Source organism: Pantherophis guttatus, chromosome 2 (assembly GCF_059756535.1).
Source record: "Pantherophis guttatus breed Tessera chromosome 2, ASM5975653v1, whole genome shotgun sequence".
Lineage (NCBI taxonomy): Eukaryota > Metazoa > Chordata > Lepidosauria > Squamata > Colubridae > Pantherophis > Pantherophis guttatus.
Genome location: NC_142064.1, coordinates 112,495,988 through 112,521,959, shown reverse-complemented (window position 1 = coordinate 112,521,959; position 25,972 = coordinate 112,495,988). Strand labels below are relative to the sequence as shown.

At 38.8% G+C, this 25,972-nt stretch overlaps 1 protein-coding gene across 5 annotated transcripts in view; it reads right to left on the bottom strand.

Annotated features, from left to right (window-relative positions):
- Nucleotides 1-5,773: 5,773 nt before the first annotated feature.
- TSPAN16 (tetraspanin 16) overlaps nucleotides 5,774-25,972 on the bottom strand; it is a 43,620-nt gene continuing 23,421 nt past the window's right edge. For 4 of the 5 annotated variants that reach the window (XM_034437776.3, XM_034437778.3, XM_034437775.3 and 1 more), the window contains exons 7-8: nucleotides 24,308-24,391; nucleotides 22,294-23,158 (exon numbers count right to left, since the gene is read on the bottom strand). In XM_034437776.3, coding sequence (XP_034293667.1) covers nucleotides 23,102-23,158; nucleotides 24,308-24,391 — 141 coding nt within the window. In that variant the 3' untranslated portion in view covers nucleotides 22,294-23,101. Of the gene's footprint in view, nucleotides 5,867-22,293; nucleotides 23,159-24,307; nucleotides 24,392-25,972 lie in introns of those variants that run through there. The other variant, XM_034437779.3, reaches the window with a different exon arrangement.

Genomic DNA, 25,972 nt, shown 5'->3' with positions numbered 1-25,972 from the left:
AACTCATGCCCTCGTCACCTCCCGTCTGGACTATTGTAACGCTCTCTACATGGGGCTCCCCTTGAGGAGCATTTGGAGGCTCCAACTGGTGCAGAATGCGGCCGCGCGGGTGGTTATGGGAGCAACGTGGCGTTCCCATGTAACACCTCTCCTGCGCGAGCTGCACTGGCTCCCGGTGGTCTTCCAGGTGCGCTTCAAGGTTTTGATTATCACCTTTAGAGCGCTCCATGGCTTAGGACCTGGTTATTTACGGGACCACCTGCTACCACCAATAGCCTCCCACCAGCCAGTACGCTCCCATAGAGAGGGGCTCCTCCGGGTGCCGTCAGCCAAACAATGTCGACTGGCGGCCCCTAGGGGGAGAGCTTTCTCTGTGGGGGCACCTACGATCTGGAACGAGCTCTCCCTGGAGATACGGAGGATCCCGGATCTGCGCATCTTCTGACGTGCGCTCAAGATTTTCTTATTTCATCAAGCTGGCCTGGCCTAAATCTTTTCCCCTTTTAAATGTAAATTTTAATTTGTTTTTAAATTATTGGGTATTTTAAATTTGTCTCAGCCAAATTATTTAATTCATTTTTATTCTATTTTAAATCTTTTGTATTTATGTGTTTTATTCTGTGGCTGTTCACCGCCCTGAATCCTTCGGGAGTAGGGCGGTATAAAAATCCAATTAAAAAAAAAAGATTAATCTTAAAGCCCCCCCCCCAACTTGTTTCTTGCTGCAAGAGAGTAGTGTAGCTACCTTATGAAGAATATAAAAATATGGGACTTCTGGTTTGCTGCTTGTTCCCGCTGGACGCTCCTCCGGGATCGTCGAACCCACTGCCTGTAAGAGCCGCCTTTTTCAGTGGAATGGCGGCTCGAAAAAACTCCGTTTCCATTAGGAAACGGAGATAGAGCCGGCTGGGGTGGGTAGACTCCTCTGCCTAATCCCAAAAGTTTTTTATTTACTTTTGGGAGGGAGCGGAAGAGACTCCCCGTATCCCCAGCCGATGCTCCGGGCTCTGGGAAATCTCTGCTACACGCAGAGCTAGGGGGCAAAAGCAAGCCTGTAAATCTGTCAAATAAATTAATTAAAGAAGATATGAGCTGGACCTCTGATCCTGAAGCGCAAGTATTCTTTTTATTCTATTTTGCCTAAGAAGTGAAGTGAAGGGAAAAAAAGTTTTTTTTTAAAATGGCGATTGCTGCTGCGGCTTGAAGAGAGGCTGAAAGGGAAACTCCTTCCGTTTTCAATTACAAAGTAGCGGAATGAATACTTTTGGCTGTAACTGAAGGCAAAATCTCACTCTCACTTCTGTTTTTTTTTCTTTGTTTTTTTTTTCTTCTCTCTTTGAGGATCTGATATTGATCTTGGTTGGAAAAAAAGTTTTTTTTTCTCTCTTTTCCAGTAAATTTTGTCTGCGTGGAAAAATGGCACTGAGACTTATAAAACTAGACAAACAGGCAGTGGGGGGGGATTCCCCCATTAATAAATTACATCAACAAGTTTTAACTCTCCAGTCTCAGAAACCTGACTTTAATATAATAGAATTTCTTCTTGAGGAGATTGTAAGAAGGGATGAGATTGTGAATCAGCAACTTGAAAAATTTAAGTTGGAAATCAAAGAAATTGGTGAATTGGTGAAATCTAAGTTTGGCTTTTTGGATCGAAAGATTTTAAAAGTAGCTAATGGCTTAGCAGACTTTATGACTCAGTTGGAAGCAAATACTAACTCTAAAATGAAAGAAACTGAGGAGAATTTGGATGACAAGATCCAAAAAATTAAAAAGGATTTGGCAAACATTCAGGATAATAGTTCAGAAGACAAACTTAAAATGGAGGCTGATCAAAAGACTGTTAATGAAGAAAATGTACAACAGAGGATTGAAAGAGAAGTTTTAATGATCCAATACAATTTTACAGAATATGCAATTAGACTGAGAGGTTTGCAGGAAGATGACAGAGATTTAAGGAAGATATCTTCTGAAATTCTGGCTGGGATTTTAAAGGTTCAACCTGATGAAGTGTTTTGCAGGATTGACAGAATTTATAGAATAAACTCCTGGTTGGCAAAACAAAGGCAATTGCCTAGAGATGTGGTGATTTATTTTACAGACAAAGAAATTAGAAATAATATTGTCCAGAATTCTTATGATTCTGCTTTGCAATTTCGTGGAAGGAAGATCTGGATTTTTAAGGAACTCCCGCCCAAGATGTTAATGGAGAGGAAGAAATTTGGTTTTCTAGTGAATGAGTTAAAAAAAAAGGAATATTCTATTTAGGTGGGACGTCCCAGTTGGTTTAATATTGAGACACCAAGGAGTAAGATACCAACTGAATACTGTCGAAAAAGCGGAAGAATTTTATCAAAAAATTTTAAAAATAAATCTAACATCTTTAGGCATAACACAGGACAAGCAAAAGGAGTTGGAAATAAAGGGAAAACATCAAATTACAGAGGCTGTGGTAGATAAACTGTCTTTGGACTCCTTGGATACCCCAGCTGGACTGTCTATAAATTTGAGAGCAGTGTCATCTGATTCTAATGTGATGAACTATCAACTTACAGACAAGTGCGTAAATCACCCAGTTGATATACAAGTGATGGAAAAGACATATGAGATAATAAAACAAAACCAACAAGATCAATTTACAAAGCAGAATGACAACCGATCAGCTGATACACAACTTGTAGGAAGGAAATCTGGATGGAAATGCAACCCGCAAAAGAAAAAGAAAAGAAACAGATCTCGTAGAAATAGTAGTTTCTAAACCAAGCAACAGTGAAGCCAGGGATTTTAAAAAAAAATAAATGAATATGTGAAAAGATATTGGAGGCGAATTATCGTTTAATACTATCTTGAGGAAAGTGGCAGATCTCTGCAATGCCGTGATTTTGGGATGTGGAAAGAGCCTTACATTGTTGGATTTGAACTATCTATTTTGGATTTCTTTTACCGATAAATATATTATATCTATTTTGAGTTACAAGGCAAGAGAGTCATGCTGGGGCATGCAGAAGATCTGGCTGTTACCCACTAAGATGATGGGGATTTATAATCCTGATGAAAACCACAATTACAACTATATGGAATATAATTATAATGTCACTCGGGTGGTTGTTTTTACTTTTATATATACATGAGGATATTCATTATTGATGGGGGCAGAAGATGACTGAAGATTTTGAATAAACTGTTGCACCAGGATGCTATGTTACCCTATTATGGATGACGGATTTAACAATCTAGTGGAAAGACATCAAAGAAGATACTAAATGAATTATAAATTTAAAGTTATTGTCTTTTCTCTTTTTATAAAATGGAATGTATATATAGACATATGTATATTTCAGTAGAGTGGGCAGTGGATTATATTTAGAATTGTAGTGCATGGTAATCTTGCAGGAAACTGGGTTGAAATAGGCTAGTTTAGTGATTGATTAGTTTAAGAAAAAGGATTTTTAAGTCATATATTTTGGGGAGTGGAAGAATTGGATAGAACTGAATAAATTTGGAGAAGGCTGCTTTGAAATGTTAAATTAATATATATAAAAGTAAAAGTTATGTTGTTGTAATAATAATAATATTTTATAAGTTTGGGGGAGGAGAAAAAGGGTAGATTGTGAAAAGCGGAGAAAAGCGGAGTTATAAGAATACTATGCTAAGGGTCAGTACTTTGAGGAGTGAGTAAGGGCATGGTAAAATATTATGTAATTAATTATGAATTAGCTTATTGTTGTGAAGAAGAAGTCACAGGGGGGGATGGGTGGTGAGGGCGGGTTGGGGAAGAAGGGAGGAAAAGGGGGAAAAACTTGTATTTGAAAAACTTTTTCAATAAAAAAAAAAGAATATAAAAATATAACATACTAAGTGGTGGGTTTCAAAAAATTTTACTACCGGTTCTGTGGGTGTGGCTTGTTGGGCATGGCATGGCTTGTTGGGTGTAGCTTGCTGGGCGTGGCAGGGGAAGATACTGTAAAATCTCCATTCCCACCCTACTCCAGGGGAAGGATACTGTAAAACCTCCATTCCCTCCCCATTCCAGGGGAAGGTAACTGCAAAATCCCCATTTCCTCCTGATCAGCTGGGACTCAGGAGGCAGAGAATAGATGGGGGCAGGGCCAGTCAGAGGTGGTATTTATCAGTTCTCCGAACTCAAAATTTCCGCTACCGGTTCTCCAGAACTGGTCAGAACCTGCTGAAACCCACCTCCCATACTAGACTACCCATGAATGCTTGGGTTATCATTTCAGAGATATTTCCTTACTAGATTCTTCAGTGCCTTCAACAATGGCAGAGCTCTAAAGTACTTGAAAAATATTTAAACATTCAGGGAGATGTTCAGAAGTATATGTGCCTTGAAAGAAGCCCATGTTAAATTGTATAGCACAGTCAAACCTCAAGAGTTGACTACATGAAATGTTTATGGCATTTTGTATTATGTCATAGAATTCCCTATGATACATTTCCAGATTCATTTCTGTTTCCAAAAACTGACTTGGATGTCTATCCATCCACCCATTTCAAATACTGTAGCTAATCGTTTTAAATAACAGTCATCCTAGTAATGTGCTGATTATATTTTGAAGAGCTTAGTCCAACTTTTTTCAAATTCTCCTTCCCAAGCAGAGTTCTGTGGGTTTGGGTTTGAGCAAGAGCTTCTATTCTCCATTTAGGGCAAAAAGATATGGTATTACTTGTCAATGAAAGGGGCAACAAAAGCTTCATCCTCTGTATACAGGAAGATAAAAGCTCAGTATGATCTGGAAGGAGATGGGCTGAGTAAATGTAGCAAGCATGGAAAAGAAATTTTAAAACAAGCAGTTCAAAGGTCTGATTTAGGTGCAATAAAAAGGAGAACAATATAGAAGGAAAGCTTTTGCTCTTTTGTTTTTGAAGGTATCCCATCACAAGAAATGTAAACTCATTTGATATATGCTAAGTATTGTTAAATGTCAAATTTGCAGTGTTTTGTATTGGTGCTTTTGCATCAACAAATAATTTGGAATGTATTAGAGTATGAATATTCATGGATTGGAATAGATCAGCCAATGAATAGGCATGGTAACAAGTCAGCCAATGGGGCTTGTTTTGGAAACAGAAACTTAAGGAAAGAGGCTGGGGGTGGTTATCTCTGTGCTCAACTCTGAAATGAAACAAGCCTGGGCTTGTCTGTCTGCTGAACTGAAACTGGAAACTGATCTCTCTACTTGTTACCGGTGAAAGAACTTTGCTATTGGTATTGTAAATTTACTTCATCTGTTATTATGTATATAAAGAGAAGTTAATGAATCCTGTTGAATCAGTTATCTGTGTGTGCTTCTGAATTTGATTTATGCAAGAAACTCTGACAGAATGTCCTGCATTATTATAAGAAGTATAAATAAATACTCTTAAGTTTTCTAGTAAGGAAGAATGGAAATATCCAAAGATTTACCAGGAACCTTCTATACAAAGACAAGTTCTATTATTAACTAAATTCAAATGAAGGTTTTGCTTGGCATTTCTTAGTGCATTATTCTATTCATCAGTTTGTCAAAGATATACAACAATACTCAAAACTCTCTTCATGAAACATTCTTTGAAAGTTTTCACCATGCTGAGATCTGGTTTATTGTCAACATTTCCATAAAGGTTTGTATGTGTTGTTTATTTCCTTGGGAGTTCTGTTGTGTTCTTTACCACTAGCATGCTGTATTGCTCTGATGACAGATGCATTGCTGATCACATAATAATGCAGGACCCAAGCTAAGTCTTCCAAGAAGGTAAAGTCTCAGGGCTGAATTCTTTTCTTCCAGATCATCTGATTTCTGTTCTGAAGTGAGCATAAGGAGAGTTCTTATGCCTTGGACTTTCTCTTAATTATCATCACAATCTTCTGAAACAAGAGAGAGGACGCAACTCTGATGGCATGCTGCACAACTTGTAATGCACAATATTCCAGTGAGACAGAGTACAGAAATAGTATAATCAATGAGAAGGGATTTTTACACCCCCTTAATTATTTTTCCTGGGGGGAATACCCTTATTACAGATAATACTTTGTCAAAGAGCTCTTATTCTCCTCTTAAAATATACAATTTGCAAGATTCTCCAATTTCATTTTTTCATATTATTGCATTTGATCATGAGCCTTAGAGGTACTACAGCTGGCATTTAGCTCTTGCTTCCCAACCCTTTACCTGTACTGAGAAAATAGTTGTATATTGTGTTCATGGACTGAAATCCGCAATATGACAACCCTAAGCAATGCCAGCTATCTTTGCTTTTATTCATCACCTCTTTGCTAAAAAACAGAGCTAACATAAAGGAACCCACAGTTAAAGAAAATAGGAAGTCTACTATTATAAAAAAATAGGAAGTCTACTATTATAAAAAGTGATTGCTATTTTTACTTGATTAAATTTTACTTGATTGTTATTATTCCTTTTTACTTGATTAAAAAGGAAGGAGGGAACCATGTCTTTATAGAGATAGACTAAAGGGCAAGCAGTGTTTCATCCTGGAAATGTGGCCAGTTATTTTGTATTTTAAGGTTCTTAAAGGATGGAAATGTGATAAGGGTTCTTAAAAGTTTACTCTGAAGGCAGCTTTTAGTATTTACAGACTTGGAGATTTTCTTGTGAAATTATACTATTAACATTTCTTTATAGGCATACAAGTAAGTTGCATTCCAAATACAAATTACTGAACAAAAATGAGTTATTCAAATATTAATTTTTTTGGCTTCCCAACCTCCAATTCTTGGCTTCAGGTGTACTATTTATTCAAACTAGAAATACCTTTGATCCATTTTTTGAAATCACGCAAGCTGCAAGATGTTCAAATTTCAATGAGAAACAGTTTTGAATATTTTAAAAAACCTGAGAAAGTTGCTCTGAAAGTTTCGGGATAGAAAGCTGGACTATTACACAGCTGCAACCAGGGGACTATTGCAATTGAGAACAGGAACTACATTTGCAGAATGGGACAATCGATCAGAGCAACATTGCTGTACCCACTTCACCACATGCCCCCCATTGCAGCCAACCTATCGCAGGTGTTTATTCTCAGTTGGCCCTCCACTAGCACTCCTGCCCCACCTGTTGGATTTGCCACAACTTAAACCACTAGTTTATGAAGTTGCATTCCCAGATCCTCTGCTGAATTTCATTTTCAGCTGTGGGATCTGACAATTGTCTGGCCTCACAGAGCCTGCAGGCATCAGGGTGCTGGGGTGGCAGGCTGGGCTGCTAGTGCCAGTCCAGGCTGCTCCATGAAGGGGCTGGGCCAAGAGTTCCTCAAGCATTTCTTTAATGAGTTTGACCCTCTGGTTGATTGTCACATTGGGAGCCTTCTCCAGGCTTGCCACAGGTCATGCTGCCCTCCTGGTTTGGGCCCGGATCCTCTGGTGGTGGTCACCCTGCTGATGGTTCTTCCAATTTTCCAATGCCAAATGACCATTGAGGTCAATCCCTCACCATGGGAGACTCACTCCATCTCTCAGGGGATCAGGGCAGTGGTGCCAGCTTCCAGGAGGCTGTCTTAATGCGGGTGCCAGGTTCAGCTGTGGTTTGCTGGGTTCTCTTCCAGTTGGAGGAACCCCAGATCATCTCCCCAGTCAGGGAGTTGCCTTCCAGTCCTGTCACAAATTCTTCCCCGCCTTCCAGCTCTTCTTGGTCTTCACCAGAGCTAGCCGTGATCTAAAGATTGCAAAATTCCAATGGTAGATTAATCCTCTGGGTGGATTAAAGAATGCAGTTCTGGTTTACTGTCGGACCTGCCACAATTTAAACCTCTAAGTAGAATAATCTTTGGCTCCAATAGTTGAGAAAGGTATACTTTATTAGAGATTAACTGTATTGCAGTAGTGCAAAGCCAGAACTGAAAATCACTTGCTCAAATCCCTAAATTCTACTTTTCCCTCCCTTAACTGTTTCTTATTGCTTCCTTCATGTAACCAATCCAGTTCAGGCAAGATGTTTTCCTAATGGTCAATCCAAGCGTAGTTTGGTATGCGGCCCCCTCCTTCCAGCTGGGAGACCTTGAGGCAGTGTCTTGAAGAGATACAACATTTACTTTCATTTCCTGAAGCATTCCCCCCTTTATTCCCCTCCCCCTCCAGTTCTTGGCAGTCTGTCACTACATAGCAAAGCACAAACAAGCATAAGGTGGCAACTGCCAGTGCCACTGATCCCCGTCCTCTCCCCCTCCCACTGTGTGGCTACAGGTGATTTAACCAGGACACTTATCCTTGGCCAATTCTTGGCATGGACAACTGTCCACCAGCCAATCTGCACACTGACAGGTGGGCCTCTGCCTTCCCATTGAACGGCAGCAGTTTCAGGTACCTGGGAGGTTGGGTACAGAGCAATGACTCTGTGCATAGAGCCCCTGACCAATCCATGTGTTTCAGGGCTCATGCAAAGTACTCTAATGGGGTGGGGGAGCAATTTGCATAGTGGGGCAATGCTCATGGACTACACCAGCCCTTCCTTCCTTCCTTCCTTCCTTCCTTCCTTCCTTCCTTCCTACCTACCTACCTACCTACCTACCTACCTCTTTTCTTGGTCTCCCCCCTTCCACACCAGCTCTCTCAGGGAGAGGGAGGGGGAGAGAGAGGGGGGGAGAGAGAGTCATTTTGTTGTTGTTAGTTGCAAAGTTGTGTCCGACCCGTCACAACCCCATGGACAAGGTTCCTCTAGGCCTTTCTGTCCTCTACCATCCTCTGGAGTCCATTTAAACTCACACCTACTGCTTCAGTGACTCCATCCAGCCACCTCATTCTCTGTCATTCCATTCTTCTTTCCCAGCATTAGGCTCTTCTCCAGTGAGTCCTTCCTTCTCATTAACTGAAAGTATTTCAGTTTCATCTTCAGGATCTGGCCTTCTAAGGAACAGTCAGGGCTGATCTCCTCTAGGTCTGACTTGTTTGTTCGCCTTGAAGTCCAAGGGACTCACAGGAGTCTTCTCCAGCACCATAGTTCAAAGGCCTCAATTCTTTGGTGCTCAGCCTTTCTTATGGTCCAACTTTCACAGCCATACATTGCAACTGGGAAAATCATAGCCTTGACTATGCACACTTTTGTTGGCAGGGTAATGACTCTGCTTTTTAGTATGCTAAATTTGCCTTAACTTAACTAGATTTGCTTAACTTTCCTCCCCAGGAGCGAGCGTCTTTTAATTTCTTGGCTGCAGTCCCCATCTGTGGTGATCTTGGAACCCAAGAAAATAAAATCTGTCACTATCTCCATTTCTTCCCCATCTATTTGCCAGGAATTGAGAGGGCCAGATGCCATGATCTTAGTTTTCTTAATGTTGAGTTTCAAGCCAAATAAATAAATAAATAGTCAGGACGACAGTATGCAGCCTTGCTGGACTTCTTTCCCAATTTTGAACCAATCAGTGGTTCCGTGTCCAGTTCTCATTGTTGTTTCTTGACCTGCATACAGGTTTCTCAAGAGACAATTAAGATGGTCTGGTATCCCATCTCTTTGAGAACTTGACACAACTTGTTGTGATCCACACAATTAAAGGCTTTAGCATAGTCAATGTTCTATAGTTGTATAGTTCTTGTATGTAGTTGTATAGTTCTTGTATAGTTCTGTGTGAGAGTCATAGGCAGAGTAAACAAACTTCAGCACCCTGTAAGGAAGATTTTTCTCATTTGTCATGGCCCCGGCGTCAACCACCTGTCCCCCCCCCCCCACCCGGTGCTCCACCAGCTTCTGTGGCTTTGCTGCCCAAGTGTTCTTTTACAACTAAATATTATTGAATTTTATTTGGGTTACATTTTCACGGTCCATGAGCATTTCTCTGCCATGCAAATTGCTCCCCCTGCCCACTCTGGAGCACTTTGCATGAGCCCCGAAACATGCAGGCCAGTTGGGGGCTTTGCATGCAGAGCTGCCACTCTGTCACCCTCTTCCCAGGCACCCAAGGCTGCCCAATGGGAAGGTAGAAGCCCCTCCCTGAGCATGCAAATTGGTTGGTGGATAGTTGTCCCATGCCACAAATCAGCCAAGGATAAGTGTCTCTGGGTGAATCACCTGTGGCCATGCAGTGGGGGGCGGGGAGGACAGGGGACCAGTGGCAGGGCAGGAGTGTTGGTGGAGGGCCAGCTGAGAATGAACACTTGCAATAGGTTGGTTGCAATGAGAGGCCCGGGGTCACGGGTGAAATCCAGCAGATTCTGACAGGTTCTGGAGAACCGGTAGCGGAAATTTTGAGTAGTTCAGAGAACTGGCAAATACCACCTCTGGCTGGCCCCAGAGTAGGGTGGAAATGGAGATTTTGCAATATCCTTCCCCCAGGAGTGGGGACGGAATGGGAATTTTGCAGTATCTTTCCCCTGGAGTGGGGTGGGAATGGAGATTTTGCAGTATCCTTCCCCTGCCACGCCCACCAAGCCACGCCACACCCACCAAGCCATGCCCACAGAACCGGTAGTAAAAAGATTTGGATTTCACCACTGCCTAGGGTGAAGTGGGAGTGGCAATGTCACCACAATCAATTGACCTAGACCCCTAGATCTGTGAACAAAACCATTCCTAGGAAGTGAGTGGTTGGTGAAAGGCTAAGCAAAATTATCTAGGAAGGTTCATCTGATTCTTCAGGCAATAATAGAATTGTCAACTTTGAAGCTGACCTGACCAGAGCCATTTTGAAGCTTCAGTGTTGCCACACTGGAGCTGAGGGATAGGGAGGGGGGAATAGAGATAGATGTTGTTTTGTAGCCCAAACAAAATACTTTCTCCTGGAAACCAAGGACATTATCACACCTGGTCAGAGAGAGGAGGAGTAAAGTTACCAGGCAACTGGAGGGCACCCTGATTGGATCATGTGACTGATAGTTTGGGGAAGGAGAAAACTTTTACTTTTAATTAGGTGAATTAATTAGATAAATTGGATGTCTTAAATTTGTTTTTTGAGCCTAAATTATTTAATCTGTTTTTAATAGTTTTTTTAACTTTTGTATGTCTTTGTATTTTATCTTGGCTGTTCACCGCCCTGAGTCCTTCGGGAGTAGGGCGGTATACAAATATGATAAAATAAAATAAATAAATAAAATAAAAGTGCGGGAACTTTCAGAGTTGGTTTTCACCAGAACTGTGCCAATATGGTATATCTAATAAAACTATTCTTTGAGGAATCTACTAGCCTTGAAGTTTTGTTTGTTCTGGGATTATTACTTGGAACCCTGACAAGGATGTTGTACTTCTCTAGCTGTTATATGAAGGCTTTCTATCTCCAGAGCCACTCAATTCCCAATTTACAGATGGCCAAAGCTCTTTTATCAGTTTCAGTTTACTAAGCAACAGGCTATTGTTATTAAAACAGGGCAGATTGTCCCAAAGGTGCTTTTTCAAGAGGCAACAAGACTTTTCTTTGAAGATGTTTCACTTCCCATCCAAGAAGCTTTTTCAGCTCTGACTGGATGGTGGGGAATGAAAGTATTTATACGTCTTGCAGATATTTGCATTCTTTTAGAAAGTCGTTGAGGCCACCTAGAGGTTTATCTGTGTCATCAGGGTCTTCTGAGTAGTGCAAATGGATGTGGAGCCTTCTTCAAACTGTTGAAAGGACTGTGTTGTAGATTGGAGATAGATGATGTCATATCCCTCCCCTTCTGTTGAGAGAGGGCTGTCCAATGTTGACATAGATGGCCTCTTTCAAACCAGAGGCCCTCTCTGTCCAAAATGTGGACTTTGCTATCTTCAAAAGAGTGGCCTTTGTCTTTTAAATGCACTGCTGAATCTAGTCTTGATGGGTTTGTTCTCCTATGTTGTGCCATGCATTTATGAAATGGTTGCTTTGTTTCCCCAATGTACAGATCTGCACATGGTTCACTGCATTGTATTGCATATACCATGTTGCTCAGTTTATGTGTGGGTGTTTTATCTTTGGGATGGACAAGCTTCTGCCTTAGTGTATTCTTGGGTTTGTAGCGTGCATGTATGTTGTGTTGGCTGAAGATCTTCCTGAGCTTTTCTGATATGCCTGCAATATACGGAATGACAACAGTGCTTCATTTATTGTTCTCTCCATTGTCTGTTATGGAAGAGCTCCTGGAGGGTCTTTTTTGAGATTTGATGAAGACCCACTTGGGATAGCCACATGTTCTGAGGGCTTCCTTGATGTGTTTTAATTCTTTTTCTTTCCCATCTTTGCTGGTAGGCAGGCCTTCAGCTCAGTGGTGTAGGGTTCTGATCAGTGGTGAAATCCAATTTTTTTTACTACCGGTTCTGTGGGTGTGTCTTGGTGGGCGTGGTGTGGCTTGGTGAGTGTGTCTTGGTGGGCGTGGCAGGGGAAGGATACTGCAAAATCTCCATCCCCACCCCACTCCAGGGGAAGGATACTGCAAAATCTCCATTCCCACCCCACTGTGGGGCCAGCCAGAGGTGTTATTTGCTGGTTCTCCGAACTGCTCAAAATTTCCACTACCAGTTCTCCAGAACCTGTCAGAACCTGCTGGATTTCACCCCTGGTTCTGATGACTCCCAGTTCTGATGTAGGGTTCTGATGACTCCCATTTTGTGCTTTAGTGGGTGGTGGGAATCAAAATGTAAATATTTATCTGTGTGCTGGGGTTTTCTGTAAGCTTCAGTATTAAGGATTCCATCTTCCTTAATGTGTACTGCACAGTCCAGGAAGGCTAGACTATGTTCCTTAACATCTTCCTGTGTGAATTTGATGTATCTGTCCACAAAGTTGATATGTTTGGTGAACCCTTCCAATTCCTGTATTTTTTTTTATTTTGACATGAGTATTGTCCACATACCTATACCTGTGAGTGGATGGAATTCCTATACCAGTGAGTGGGTGGAATTCCATTGGGTGGTATAGGTATCTGCATGATACTTGGGTCAAGATCAAAACACAGGAATTGGAAGCGTTCACCAAACATATCAACTTTGTGGACAGATACATCAAATTCACACAGGAAGATGTTAAGGAAAATAATCCAGTTGCTTCTTGAAAAAGCACCTTAGGGCTCACTATGACCTGAATGATTGAGATACCTATTAAGTATAAATTTCACAAGGGAAAGCTGCAACTTGTAACCCTCACAGCAACATTTGCTATCACCTTATATGAATGGCTATCTAGTGGTTTTTGCTTGGAATTAGGTTCTAAAGGTCATGAAGATTGCCCCCCTCCCCCATCAATTTTAATTTAAAGCCTTTCTGATAAGATGAGCCAGTCATTTTCCAAATGTATTCTTTCCAGTTCTCATGAGGTGCAGTCCATCCTTTGCCAGTAGGATCCTTTGCTGCATTACCATTATGTAGGTAATGCAGACCATGGTCTAGGAAACTGAAGTTCTGTTGATGACACCAGTTTTTAAGCCAGTGATTCGTTTCTAAAATCCTTTGCTCCCTCATTGGATGTTGGCCTTTTGTTGGAAGTATAGATGAAAACATCATTTGTACTGCCAATTCTTCACCACTTGTACTCCTAATTCTTTCATTTTCTTCCCTAGCTATTTGTAATCTCTTCTTATTGTTTTCAGATTTATTGTTATTTCATTGGTCTCCATATGTAGGAGAAGAAAAGGGTAGTAATCTGTAGGGCTGATTATTTTAGTAAGGTACTCAGTTACATCTTTGATTTTTGCTCCAGGGAGACAATATACCTCCCTTGATTGACTGCCCGGTCTGTTGACTATAGTTTCTGTTCCCCAAGAATTGAATCTCTTATCACAAATATTCACCTTTTTTGTCTTAGGGAGGTCTAGGGTACCGTATTTTCCGGCGTATAAGACGACTTTTTAACACATGAAAATCTTCTCAAAAGTCAGGGGTCGTCTTATACGCCGGGTGTCATTCTCCTGTAACCAGGCAGACCAGCCCAAAAGGCTCTGACGAGCCTTACATGGCTCTGGCGATCCAAGCTCTGATGATCTGCTAATCAGGCAACTCAGCTGGGATCGCCAGAGCCATGGAGAAGGAAAAAACTTTCTCCTTTCACATGGCTCTGACGATCCAAGCTCTGACGATCTGCTAATCAGGCAACTCAGCTGGGATTGCCAGAGCCATGGAGAAGGGAAAAAGTTTTCCCCCTCCAGCTTGCTTACCTTAGCTGCTTGCCTTGCTTCGCTTGCCTTGCTTCGCTTGCCTGAATCAATTCCATCAGCAAGCAACTCCCTGCCTGCAATCAAGCAGGCAGGGAGTTGTGGACTTCAACTCCCAGAATTCCTCAGCCAGCAAAACAAAGCTGGCTGAGGAATTCTGGGAGTTGAAGTCTACAAGTCTTAAAGTTGCCAAGGTTGGAGACCCCTGTTCTATTGGGTAAGTTTTTTTCCCCTTTGGGAGCTTTAAAAAAAATAGTTAATTGGGGTTTTTTTTAGTTGTTCTTTTTTAGACCTAGCCATTTAAAGTTTAGGAAGTTTTAAATTTAGCTTTCATATAAAAATTAAAATAAAATAAAATAAAATAATATTTGTGCAGCTTTCTGAGATTTAGTGTGTTTCTGTAGTGTTTCACTCTAACTACACAAACACACAAAATCTCACAAAGTTGTATGTGGAATTTTGTGTGTGTAAAGTGTGAAAGTTGGGTTTTTGGGCTTTTTGTGGCTGTGTGAGGTTCCTGCTTGTTGCAGGGGCCATTTTGGGTCTAGCACAGCTGCTTTTACATTGTGGGTGAGCCAGTTGATGTTTTTTAATTTTTATTTGGTGTGCGTTGGAAGAGGGGTAGTCTTATACGGCGAGTATAGCCCAAACCCTATATTTTAACAGGAAAATTCGGGGGTCGTCTTATACGCCCAGTCATTCACAATTTTTTTTTCACAGCATATTTCCCCTTCTGCACCATTTTTTTTTTTTTGTAACTGCCAAATTTCCAAAATTGGGTTTGGGTCACAACCAAATCGGGTTGCGATCAAAGTTATGGAACGAATTATGGTCGTGACCAGAAGTTCTACTGTATAGGATCATTTTTCATGGAAGCTGTTTGTTCCCTATTGTGTTCAATTTGTGTGTATCGGTTTTCTTCTTTATGTTCAAATATGGAGTCATTTTTTAAAGGAGCTGTTTGCTCCATATTGTGACATGGAATAGGTGTGACAAAGAAATCCTGGATGATGTCTCCTTATGGGATTTAGAAAGTAGATTAGGGAAAGCTTTCAAAGACTCCTTTTTTTGAACTTTTACCATCTAGCAGATGGTACAGGTCAATAAAAACAAGGACAAATAGGCTGAAAAACAGCTTCTATCCCAGGGCAATAACCATATTGAATTCTACGGTATAGTACAATATTGGGTTTTAAATTTCAATTACAGTATATAGAATGTAAAGGATGTATGTTTGTGTTTTTATTTTTATAGCTATAATGTACACTGAAGACGACATTTAATTTCATTGTACCATGTGCAATGACAATAAAGTATAAACTATAAATGCCAGAGTGATAAAAGATCAAACCTTGTGATACCATAGGAATGGTTTAAAGATTAAGATTTTGTTCTGATAATTCCTAATTGACTTTTTGCTGAACTAGAACTGAAAAAATAGTGATTTCTAGATTGTGTATGGATAAAAATTACACTATGAGGTGTTTTTTTTTATTTGTAAATTTAAAAGAGGGTGAAAAGTTAGCATATTAGCTTATACTTAGTGTGATAAAGGTTAAAGGACTCTTTTTATTATTATTGTCTTTCTTACCTTTTCCTCTTTCTATTTTCTGCACTTTTTGAATCTTTTCTAATTTCCTTCAGTTTAATTTGTATTAGTTTTTACTATATTTATTTTAAAGTTCAATAAAATTATTAACTATGTTTTTGGTTTAGCCACTCTGGTCTATCAATCTTGGATCTGTCTTTGGATCTGTCTGTCAATATTGAAATACTGTGTCCAGTTCTGCTCGCTACAATTCAGAAAAGATGCTGAGACTCTAGAAAGAGTGAAGAGAAGTGCAATTACAATAATAAGGGGTCTCAGATAAACAAAAGAGGGAGTTTACAAAAATAATGAATATACAAATTGTAAAGAAAGTCAAATATTTAGGGATCCAATTAACGGCAAGATGTGCAACTCTCAAAGAAGATAATTATGACAAATTGAAAGCAGAAATTGGATTTGTGCTTTCCACAAATCCACAAAATGGATTTGGAAAACTGGCAAAACCTTCAACTGCCCTATTGGGGAGAATAGCCACAATTAAGATGAATATCTTGCAGAGATTATTATACTGTTTCAGACGATTCCAATAAAATTGGAGGGGAAATACTTTGAAGACCTAAATAAGTTGATATTAAAATTTGTATGGCAAGGGAGAAAACCGAGGATAAAACTAAAACTGTTATAAGATCTTAAAAGTAGAGGAGGTTTTGGTCTTCCGGATTAGGAGTTATACTACCAAGCATTGGCACTTTCGTGGGTGAATCTGAGGAATGTAAGGCTATTGACATTAGAGAGTCATGATCTGCAATTGGGATGGCATGCCTTCTAATGGTATGAAAAGGCTACTTTTCATACCATTAGTTACATAGCTACTTCCAGAGGCATCACATTAGAAATGCATTACTGCTAGCATGGACTAAAATTAAACAACAACATTATTTGAAAGTGCCAGTATGGTTATTGATAATGGGGGTGTGCTAGAGCCAATCTAGCTGCCGTTATTATGTGTAAGATTAACTATTTTATTTATCTCCTAATGTTTTCATTAATCTTGCCTAATAAAAAAAATTCTGGTTTAAACTCTATTTCCTCTTCTGTTATTTCTGTTAACCAAATTTTTATTTTTTCCCAGTATTTCCTAATTTTTGGGCAAAGCCACCAGACGTGGAAAAAAGAACCCTGTGCCTGCTTACATTTCCAGCAGGTTGGGTTCAAATTTGGATACATCTTCACTAATCTTGAAGGGGCCAGATACCATCTATACCACATTTTATACTGATTCTCCCTATAAACTACTGATTTTGTCATGATATAATTGGTTTCCCATACCCTTTCCCATTCTTCTAATAGTATGCTATGTCCAATGTTTCTTGCCCATGCTATCATTTAACCAGTTCTTCTGCTAGATCGAATTCTAATAAATATTTATAAATTTTTGATATTAATTTTTCTTCCTTAGTTTCTAATAATTTATCTAATCGATTCTGTTTGGGGTCTATTCCTCCTTCCTCTTGATCTTTTTTATATCTTAATTTTATTTGTAAGTAGGGCCACCAGTCAATTGATATTCCTTGCTCCCTGAGTTCTTCCTGTGTTTTCAATACTCCTTGAGAATCCAATATTTATTTTATTTATTTAATCTAATTTTTATACCGCCCTTCTCCCGAAGGACTCAGGATGGTGCACAGCCCAAAAATAAAACAAACACATATATAAAATTTAAAAGCAATTTAAAAACATATTAAATAATTTGGCCCCAACATCATTAAAAAATAAAAGCAACCCATCAAAATTAACGTTTAGGCCAGCCCAGCTTTTTGGAACAATAACGTCTTGAGGGCACGGCGAAAGGTGCATAGGTCAGGGATCTCCGTATCTCCAGGGGCAATTCATTTCAGAGGGCTGGTGCCCCCACAGAGAAGGGTTTCCCCCTGGGGGTCGCCAGTTGACATTGTTTGACCGACGGCACCCTGAGGAATCCCTCTCTGTGGGAGCATACTGGCCGGTGGGAGGCTATCGGTAGCAGAAGGTGATCTCATAAGTATTACAAGTATTACCTTATTATTTTTTGTGTTGCTACTGTGTTGGGGTGCAACATTGTGGATAACCATCCAGGAACTTTCATATAATGTTTGTTTTTAATTTCTCGCCATGTTCTGATTAGTGAATCTCTTATTATATGATTATTGAAATGCTTATATGTTTTGTTCCCAGTGTTCCACAAGAAGGCGTGCCACCCCTTCATCAGATCATGTCCTTCTAATTTTAATAATCTTTGATTTTCCAGATTCACCCACTCTTTAATCCATGTTAGACTTGTTGCTTTGTAATATTTTTCCCATGCTGGTAATCCGAATCCACCTCTAATTCTATCGTCTTGCAAAATACTTAATTTGATTCTTAGTTTCTTCCCTTCCCACACGAATTTTGTAGTTATTCTATCTAAATTATTTAAAAAAAAATTATCCAATTTCACCGGGATTGTTTGAAATAAATAAAGGAGTCTCGGAAGGATGTTTGTTTTTATCGTTGCAATCCTCCCTAGAAGTGATAATTTCAATTTCCCTCATTTTTCTAAGTTCTCTTTTATTTGTTGGACTAAAGTTCCATAGTTATTGTCTTTTATAGTTGTACTTCTCCCTGTCAGATTTATCCCTAAATACTCACCTTTTTTACTGCCTGTAGTCCTGATTCATTCGCTAGTTCTTCTACTTGTTTTACTGTCATATTTTTCGTTATCATTTTGGTCTTTTCCTTGTTAATTTTTAAACCCGCCACTTTTCCGAATTCCTACTTTTCTACCCTGAAGGGCTATTTTTCATACCATCAGCTACATAGCTACTTCCAGAGGCATCACATTAGAAATGCATTACTGCTAGCATGGACTAAAATTAAACAACACTATTTGAAAGTGCCAGGATGGTTATTGATAATGGAGGTGTGGATATATCCCAATGTTATAAATATGGATGAAATTATATATAAGAACATATTAAATGAAAGGGGAGAACTAAAAACAAATCAAGAACTAAAAAGATTAGGGATTGACCTATCATGATGGCCACAGTTGCAGATACAATCCAGGTATGAAAAGGACAGACAGGAATATGGGTTTTATAATGAACCAAATGAGCTGGTCTAGATCTTAATGGGAACAGATCAAAAGCTAATTAAGAGGATATATATTAAATTGCAAATTGGAAGAAGAACAAATAAAAGAAACAATGATAATTTGGGCGAAGAATTTTGACTACACAATAGATTTGGACAGGTGGGAGAAATTATGGAATAGAAATTATAAACTTACAATGTCTGCAGCATACAAAGAAAACCTCTATAAAATGTTTTACAGATGGCATTACTCACCTGCAAGATTAGCAAACATGTATAAAAACAAATCGGTTAAATGTTGGAAATGCAATCACCAAGCTCATACTACCATATGCAGTGGACATGTATTAAAGCAAAAAAATACTGGAAGAAAATGCACACATGGCTGGAAAATATAATATAATAAGACAACACATAGATCTGAAACCCGAGACATTTTTGTTGGGCATGCTTCCAGGAAAGTACAATAAGGGCAACACATATCTGGTTTTACACATTCTAACAGCTGCTAGGATAGCATATGCACAATGCTGGAAAAACCCAGAAACCCCTGCAGATGATATTATAATAAAAAAAAATTCTGGAATGAGCAGAGATGGATAGGTTAACCCTCTCCGTTTATATATAGAATAGAATAGAATAGAATAGAATAGAATAGAATAGAATAGAATAGAATAGAATAGAACAGAATAGAACAGAATAGAATAGAATAGAATTTTTTTTTATTGGCCAAGTGTGATTGGACACACAAGGAATTTGTCTTGGTGCATATGCTCTCAGTGTACATAAAAAAAAAGATACGTTCATCAAGAATCATAAGGTTCATAATGATAGTCATAGGGTACAAATAAGCAATCAGGAAACAATATCAATATAAACAAAATTACAGTCATACAGTCATAAGTGGAAGGAGATAGGTGGTGGGAATGATGAGAAGATTAATAGTAGTCCAGACTTAGTAAATAGTCTGACAGTGTTGAGGGAATTATTTGTTTAGCAGAGTGATGGCATTCGGGAAAAAACTGTTCTTGTGTCTAGTTGTTCTGGTGTGCAGTGCTCTATAGTGTCGTTTTGAGGGTAGGAGTTGAAACAGTTAATGTCCAGGATTTGAGGGATCTGTAAATATTTTCACAGCCCTCTTTTTGACTCGTGCAGTATACAGGTCGTCAATGGAAGGCAGGTTGGTAGCAGTTGTTTTTTCTGCAGTTCTAATTATCCTCTGAAGTCTGTGTCTGGCTTGTTGAGTTGCAGAGCCAAACCAGACAGTTATAGAGGTGCAGATGACAGACTCAGTAATTCCTCTGTAGAACTGTATCAGCAGCTCCTTGGGCAGTTTGAGCTTTCTGAGTTGGCACAGAAAGAACATTCTTTGTTGTGGTTTTTTGATGACGTTTTTGATGTTAGTTGACCATTTTAGATCTTGCGATACGGTAGAACCTAGAAATTTGAAGGTCTCTACTGTTGATTCTGTATTGTTTAGTATTGTGAGAGGTGGAAGTATGGAAGGGTTTCTCCTAAAGTCTACCACCATTTCTACATTTTTGAGTGTCTTCAGTTCCAGATTGTTCCGGTCACACCACGAGGCTAGTTGTTCAACCTCCCGTCTGTATGCGGATTCATAATTGTCTCAAATGAGACCAATCACTGTTGTGTCATCTGCGAACTTCAATAGTTTAACAGATGGATCATTAGAGATGCAGTCATTGGTATAAAGAGAGAAGTGGGGAGAGCACACAGCCTTGGGGGGGGGCTGTGCTAATTGCACAGGTATCTGATGTAATTCTGCTTAGTTTCACCTGCTGATATATATGATTATAATGATGATGATGATGTTTGTACGTTTGTATGTTAACACCTTGGACGCCTAGAGAGCATACTGCTCAACATAGAAAGGAAATGTATGATATAAAACAATAAAAATATTTTTTTAAAAAAACCAATAATAAGGGGTCTGGAGGCTAAAGCATACAATAAACGATTGAGGAGGTAACTATGACTACTCTAATGACGTGATAGTTGTTTTCCAGTACTTCCAGAAATGAAGGGGTTGATTTATTCTCCAAAGCTCCTGAGGGCAGGACAAAAAGCAATGGGCTAAAGCTCATTAAAGAGAGATCCAATCTGGACCTAAGGAGAAACTTTCTGACAGTGAAAGCTATTAACTAATGGAACAGCTTGCCTCCAGGAGTTGTAGGTACAGCATTGCTAGGATTTCCAAGAAAAGATTTGGCATCTGTTTGTCCAGGATGGTATAAGGATTCCTGCCTTGGGCAGATATTGGATTGGAAGACCTCCAAAATCCCTTCCAGCCCTATGATTTTATGATTCTAATCATGGTTCTATGATTGTGAACTCAGCTATTGTATAACAGTGTCCTGTTAAGCATATGGTGCCTTAGCATGAGGTATGAACCATACTTCTTTTCCATTTTTATTTTATGTAGATGTGGCTATATACATGCTTCTCAGGCTTTCTGGTAGGAAATGGGAGGAGGATAAAGAAAAAAATTCTGCAGCAAGTGCACAAATGCAAGTCTTGTCCAACTAATCTCTCTGCTATAGCACTGCCATTCTTTTACACTTCAGCAGTATGTGAGCATTACTGGCATAATCATTGAGCTTTAACTGGGGTTAATTTTGTTCGGCAACTGCTGCAAAAGTTTTAGTGGTGGATCGCAATACTTAATAACTTCACAAGTCATTGGTCTTTATCAATTATTAAATTTTTTTAAAAAATTGATTTATATGCCGCCCTTCTCTGGAGACTCAGGGCGGCTTACAATGCGTTAAGCAATAGCCTTCATACTTTTGTATATTTTTACAAAGTCAGCTTATTGCCCCCACAAACTGGGTCCTCAATTTACCTACCTTAGAAAGGATGGAAGACTGAGTCAACCTTGAGCCTGGTGAGATTCGAACTTACAGTAATTGCAGACAGCTGGTGTTAATCACAATGCTATCAGTCTGCTGAGCCACCAGGCCCCCATATTTCATTGGTATGTTAGAAAAACTTAACAATTAACCAATATTTTGTTTAATCTTGTTTAATTGTGCTTGGTTGTACTTGTTGATTTTATTTCTTGTTATTCTATTTCAGTTTGTTTATGTTTTTATTTGTTTTAATCATAAATTATATTCTATAAGTTGCCCAGAGTCCACTGGAGTGGGCAGCTATATGAAATCTAATAAGTAATAACAATAATAATAAATTGCAAAAGGCAGCTTTACGGAGAACAACTTACATCCTTTGACAATACCTTCAACATCATCAAACAATTTCAGCCTATTCCAGTCCTTGGGAAAGACTTGATAGATGGATAAAAATGTCAAATCCAGTCTAAATATTTGGCTGACTTGCAACAAACCATAATAATAAGGAAAGTTCATTTTCCTTTTTACATTTCCTATCATGCCATATCAAAAAATAAAAAATAAACCTCCTTGCTCATGGCTTCATTAATTAAAATTGTCCACTAATTCATCTAATATAGCGTTAGCTAATATTTTTGTTACTTAAGTCAAACTGTGAAATCTTAGCTACGTAATGAAATCAAAATAACTCCTAAAGATTAATCACCTAGTGACATAAAAAGTATTGCACATGTTTCTTTAATTTGAAATTACAGTATATTTTGTCTTTCAGAATAAAGAATCACTGAGTAGTAAAAGGTTGCATCAACATTGGAGAAATAATTATGGCAAAAGCAGTTAGATTATAATAAAAAGTGTTTTGAGAGTTAGATTATTATTAATGACACAATGCCTGCATCAGCAAATTTGCCTATCCTACATTTAAGTTGCTATCTCATGCAGTATATTTTCAAACCATTCTATGAGGCCAGCACTAAAACAACTCATGCTTTGTCATGGAACACTACTGGGCTATTAACTGTGTCACTTCTGGGAACCAATTCTTCCTGGCCCTCATTCAAAGTTTCCAAACAGGAAATTACAGACACTTTATACAGCTGCATTCTTAATCTGCTTTAGGAATGGTACTATTTCCCTGTGTGCATTCTCATCAGGTCTGCTAAGCCTGTGCACATATCCTTACAGATAACACTCAAACATATTTAATGTTCTGTTTTTCAAAGTCAATGTTCCTTCTAAAAATTTCCTGGGCTTCCCACCACATAGAACAAATAGTAGTAGATGAAGCCTATTTATTTTCTTGGCATGTCTGACTATGTGATAATTTTTATAGTAGTAAGGGGAAATTAATGATTGATCAATAACATTATCAAAGAGGTTCAAGATGTGGTAGCTCTATAGCTATACAGAGCCACTGAAAGATACTGCTTTTTTTCATTTATGAACAAGGACAATTGTCCTGTCTCTTCTCTGCAGGCACAGAGACTGACTTGGTTGGTGCTTGATCGGGCCAAGGGATGGCATTTTGCTTCAGACCTTTGTACCAATATGAAAATAGAGGATCAAGGAGACAACCATAGCAGCCAGCTACAAAACAAAAGAAAAAGTGAAATGAGAGTGACATAGTTTGCATGCTACTTTACTAATCTGACACATCCTCTGATGTAAAATGGACTTAAAATGTCCTCAAAGCCTGCAGAAGCTACTCACTTATTCTTTTTCTAGATTTCAGAAGGATTATGATAACATTTTGGAGGAAGATATGCAGTAAAAGTTTGATTCATTTTCTATGACAGTATAGTCTGACAGCATCTAGGCAACATCTACAAATGATATAGGTGAATGAAAGAATCTTGCCTGAAATTTATATACAATAGGTGGGAAGATTTACTTGCTTTTAGAGATGGTTTTTCTGAATCTATTTATCAATTCCACTATAGAAATGAGGTAAAGAGAGCAACTTCTGCAAATTAACCCAGATCAGCATACTGGTATATCTTTGAAGACCAGAATAAAAGTGGAGATATTGTGCTGTAATGGACAGGAAACCTCCTGTTGCTCCTGCCCTTTGGAACATCTTGACCCCAAGAAATGAGGTCAGCTCCCATCTTGCGAAAACTTGGCTCTGCCAGTTAGCCTGGGGCCCCAAGTGGGAACATCACACTAGAGGTGGTTAATCGATTAATAACAGATTCACCTGCTCCCTCCCTCCCTCCCTCCCCCTATCTTTTAGCTTTATTTATACCTAATAATTCTTATTTTTATAGTGTTTTACTCTTATTGTATACATATTGTTGCATAAGATGCCCAGAGTCACCTTGTGGTTGAGATGGCAGGGGGGAATAAATTTATTAAATAAATAAATAAATAAATAATAAACAAACCACATGGAGTATAATTTTAAATCTGCCAGTGACATTTAGATTTTGGCATTATGGTTACCAGAGTCTTTTTGTTGCAGTAAAACATTTTGGCAATAAAGACATGAACAATAAAGATTCTTCATAAAGATTGTTAAAAATGCCCAAACTGGACCTGATCAAAGGAGGTAATCAGATGAATGATACAGTATATCTAAAGTCTCTACCAAACAAAACAGTGAACAAACATTATCCACACTGTCTGGGCTTTTGCAATTATTTTAATCAAAAATTAGTTTTGGAAAGCAGATTCTGGGGTCTATGTAAATAATGTCATGAATCTTGAGATCAGGAGAATGAGCCAATGTAAGCCTACCTCAACCATCCCAACTGCTAGAGCCACTGCTCCGACAATCTTCCCATTGTGCTTTAGAAACATCTCAAATTCAAACAAGCAGCCCTGAAAGACAAAGGTATGTGATGTAGTGGAGAGAATTTGTTATCATTTTTCTATCAAGAGATTTCAGTATCAGTATTGATACAAGGGTCCTGGATTATTTTGCCAATTTATTGAATTTCTTGGGGCTCTAATAAAGTAGGATGCATAGTGGAAAAATTCAGACACTTTTATTTAAAAAGCATATGTATTAGCATCATTCTATAAAAATATTTTTACTTCTTGTCATTAGGCATCAAGCTTTGAGACAATGGCTATAAAAAAGCTTGCTTGACTTTAGAAAGTTTCTGCATTTTTTTTAAAAAAAGGTTGTTTAATATATGCTAACCTTGCCAAACAGTAAACAGATTAGTAAAATTCCTTGCCTCTTTTCCTTCCTTCCTTGGTTAGAAAAAAGAACTGTACACACAACATAGGAGGATACTTTCCTCCTCCCAATTTTACTGCAAATACATCATTCATTCATTCATTCATTTTATATGACTATCCACCTGCAACTGATTCTTCAACTGGCCAATATTGAATCATATAAATCTTTGAAATGCATGTCTGCAAAGAAAGCAGGCTGTGGGGTAGATATCAGGGTGAATTTTAACCATTCTGTTCTGAAGCATTTGGCAACATTTTTGCATCTACTCCCACCAATTGTAACACATGTATGATGCCAGTTTTTATACAAAATCATGTTGCTTTCAGATACAAATGTTGCTATCAGCTATTTAATATATTATTTCAGTCCTCATGCACTGACCAAGGAAAGCAACTATTTTCATTTGTTATTTAAGGGACTTCTAAGCAGAGATGTGGATCCAATAGGGACTGCAATAATTTCCTCCCACTGATTAGATGATGGTTTACTAAAGCAATCCTTGGTTCACATGTTTCCTGAAATTCAGGAACAGCTTTAATAAGGCAGAAAATGCCATAGTTTAAACAGCTTGCTTTTCTGATGGTGAAGAGCTCCAATTTGTCAATCCACCCAAATGTTTCTTTGCCATGGTGGTATTCTGGTTTGACTGACTTACAGGGTCCTTTTTTTTTTTTAAATTTGATTTATATGCCGCCCTTCTCCGGAGACTCAGGGCGGCTTACAATGCATTAAGCAAATGGATTCTAGCCATTTGAAGGGGACTGATGTAATTTATTTCTTTTTCTTTGATATCTTTAAAGAGAGGGGAGGGATGTTTTGGGGTGAAGCCAACAGTGCAGAGAGCAATGCAGTCAATAACAGGCCAACAGCTGAACACTGACTAGATGGCAGTTCTGTGTGCTTGGCTATTGGGCCAAATTAACCAGTTCCCTGCCTACAAAAACATCATCTTTTTGTAGTGTCTTGAATCCTAGCAGGAATTGAAAATTATCAGAGCTGCTTTGAACAATATCATATAGGCTTTGAATTGGGATTAGAATGGTTTGGGGATGAAAAGGTTGGTGGCCCCTCAATTAACTAGATTTTACCTACAGACTGGGTGGGGTGTCACTTCCTCTAACAAAAGTTAGATGGGCTGCTTTTGGTTTTCTTAAAAGTAATCCTTGTCACAAACCTGAAAAGCAACCAGCCTTTTGTGATCTTTAGGAAACAAA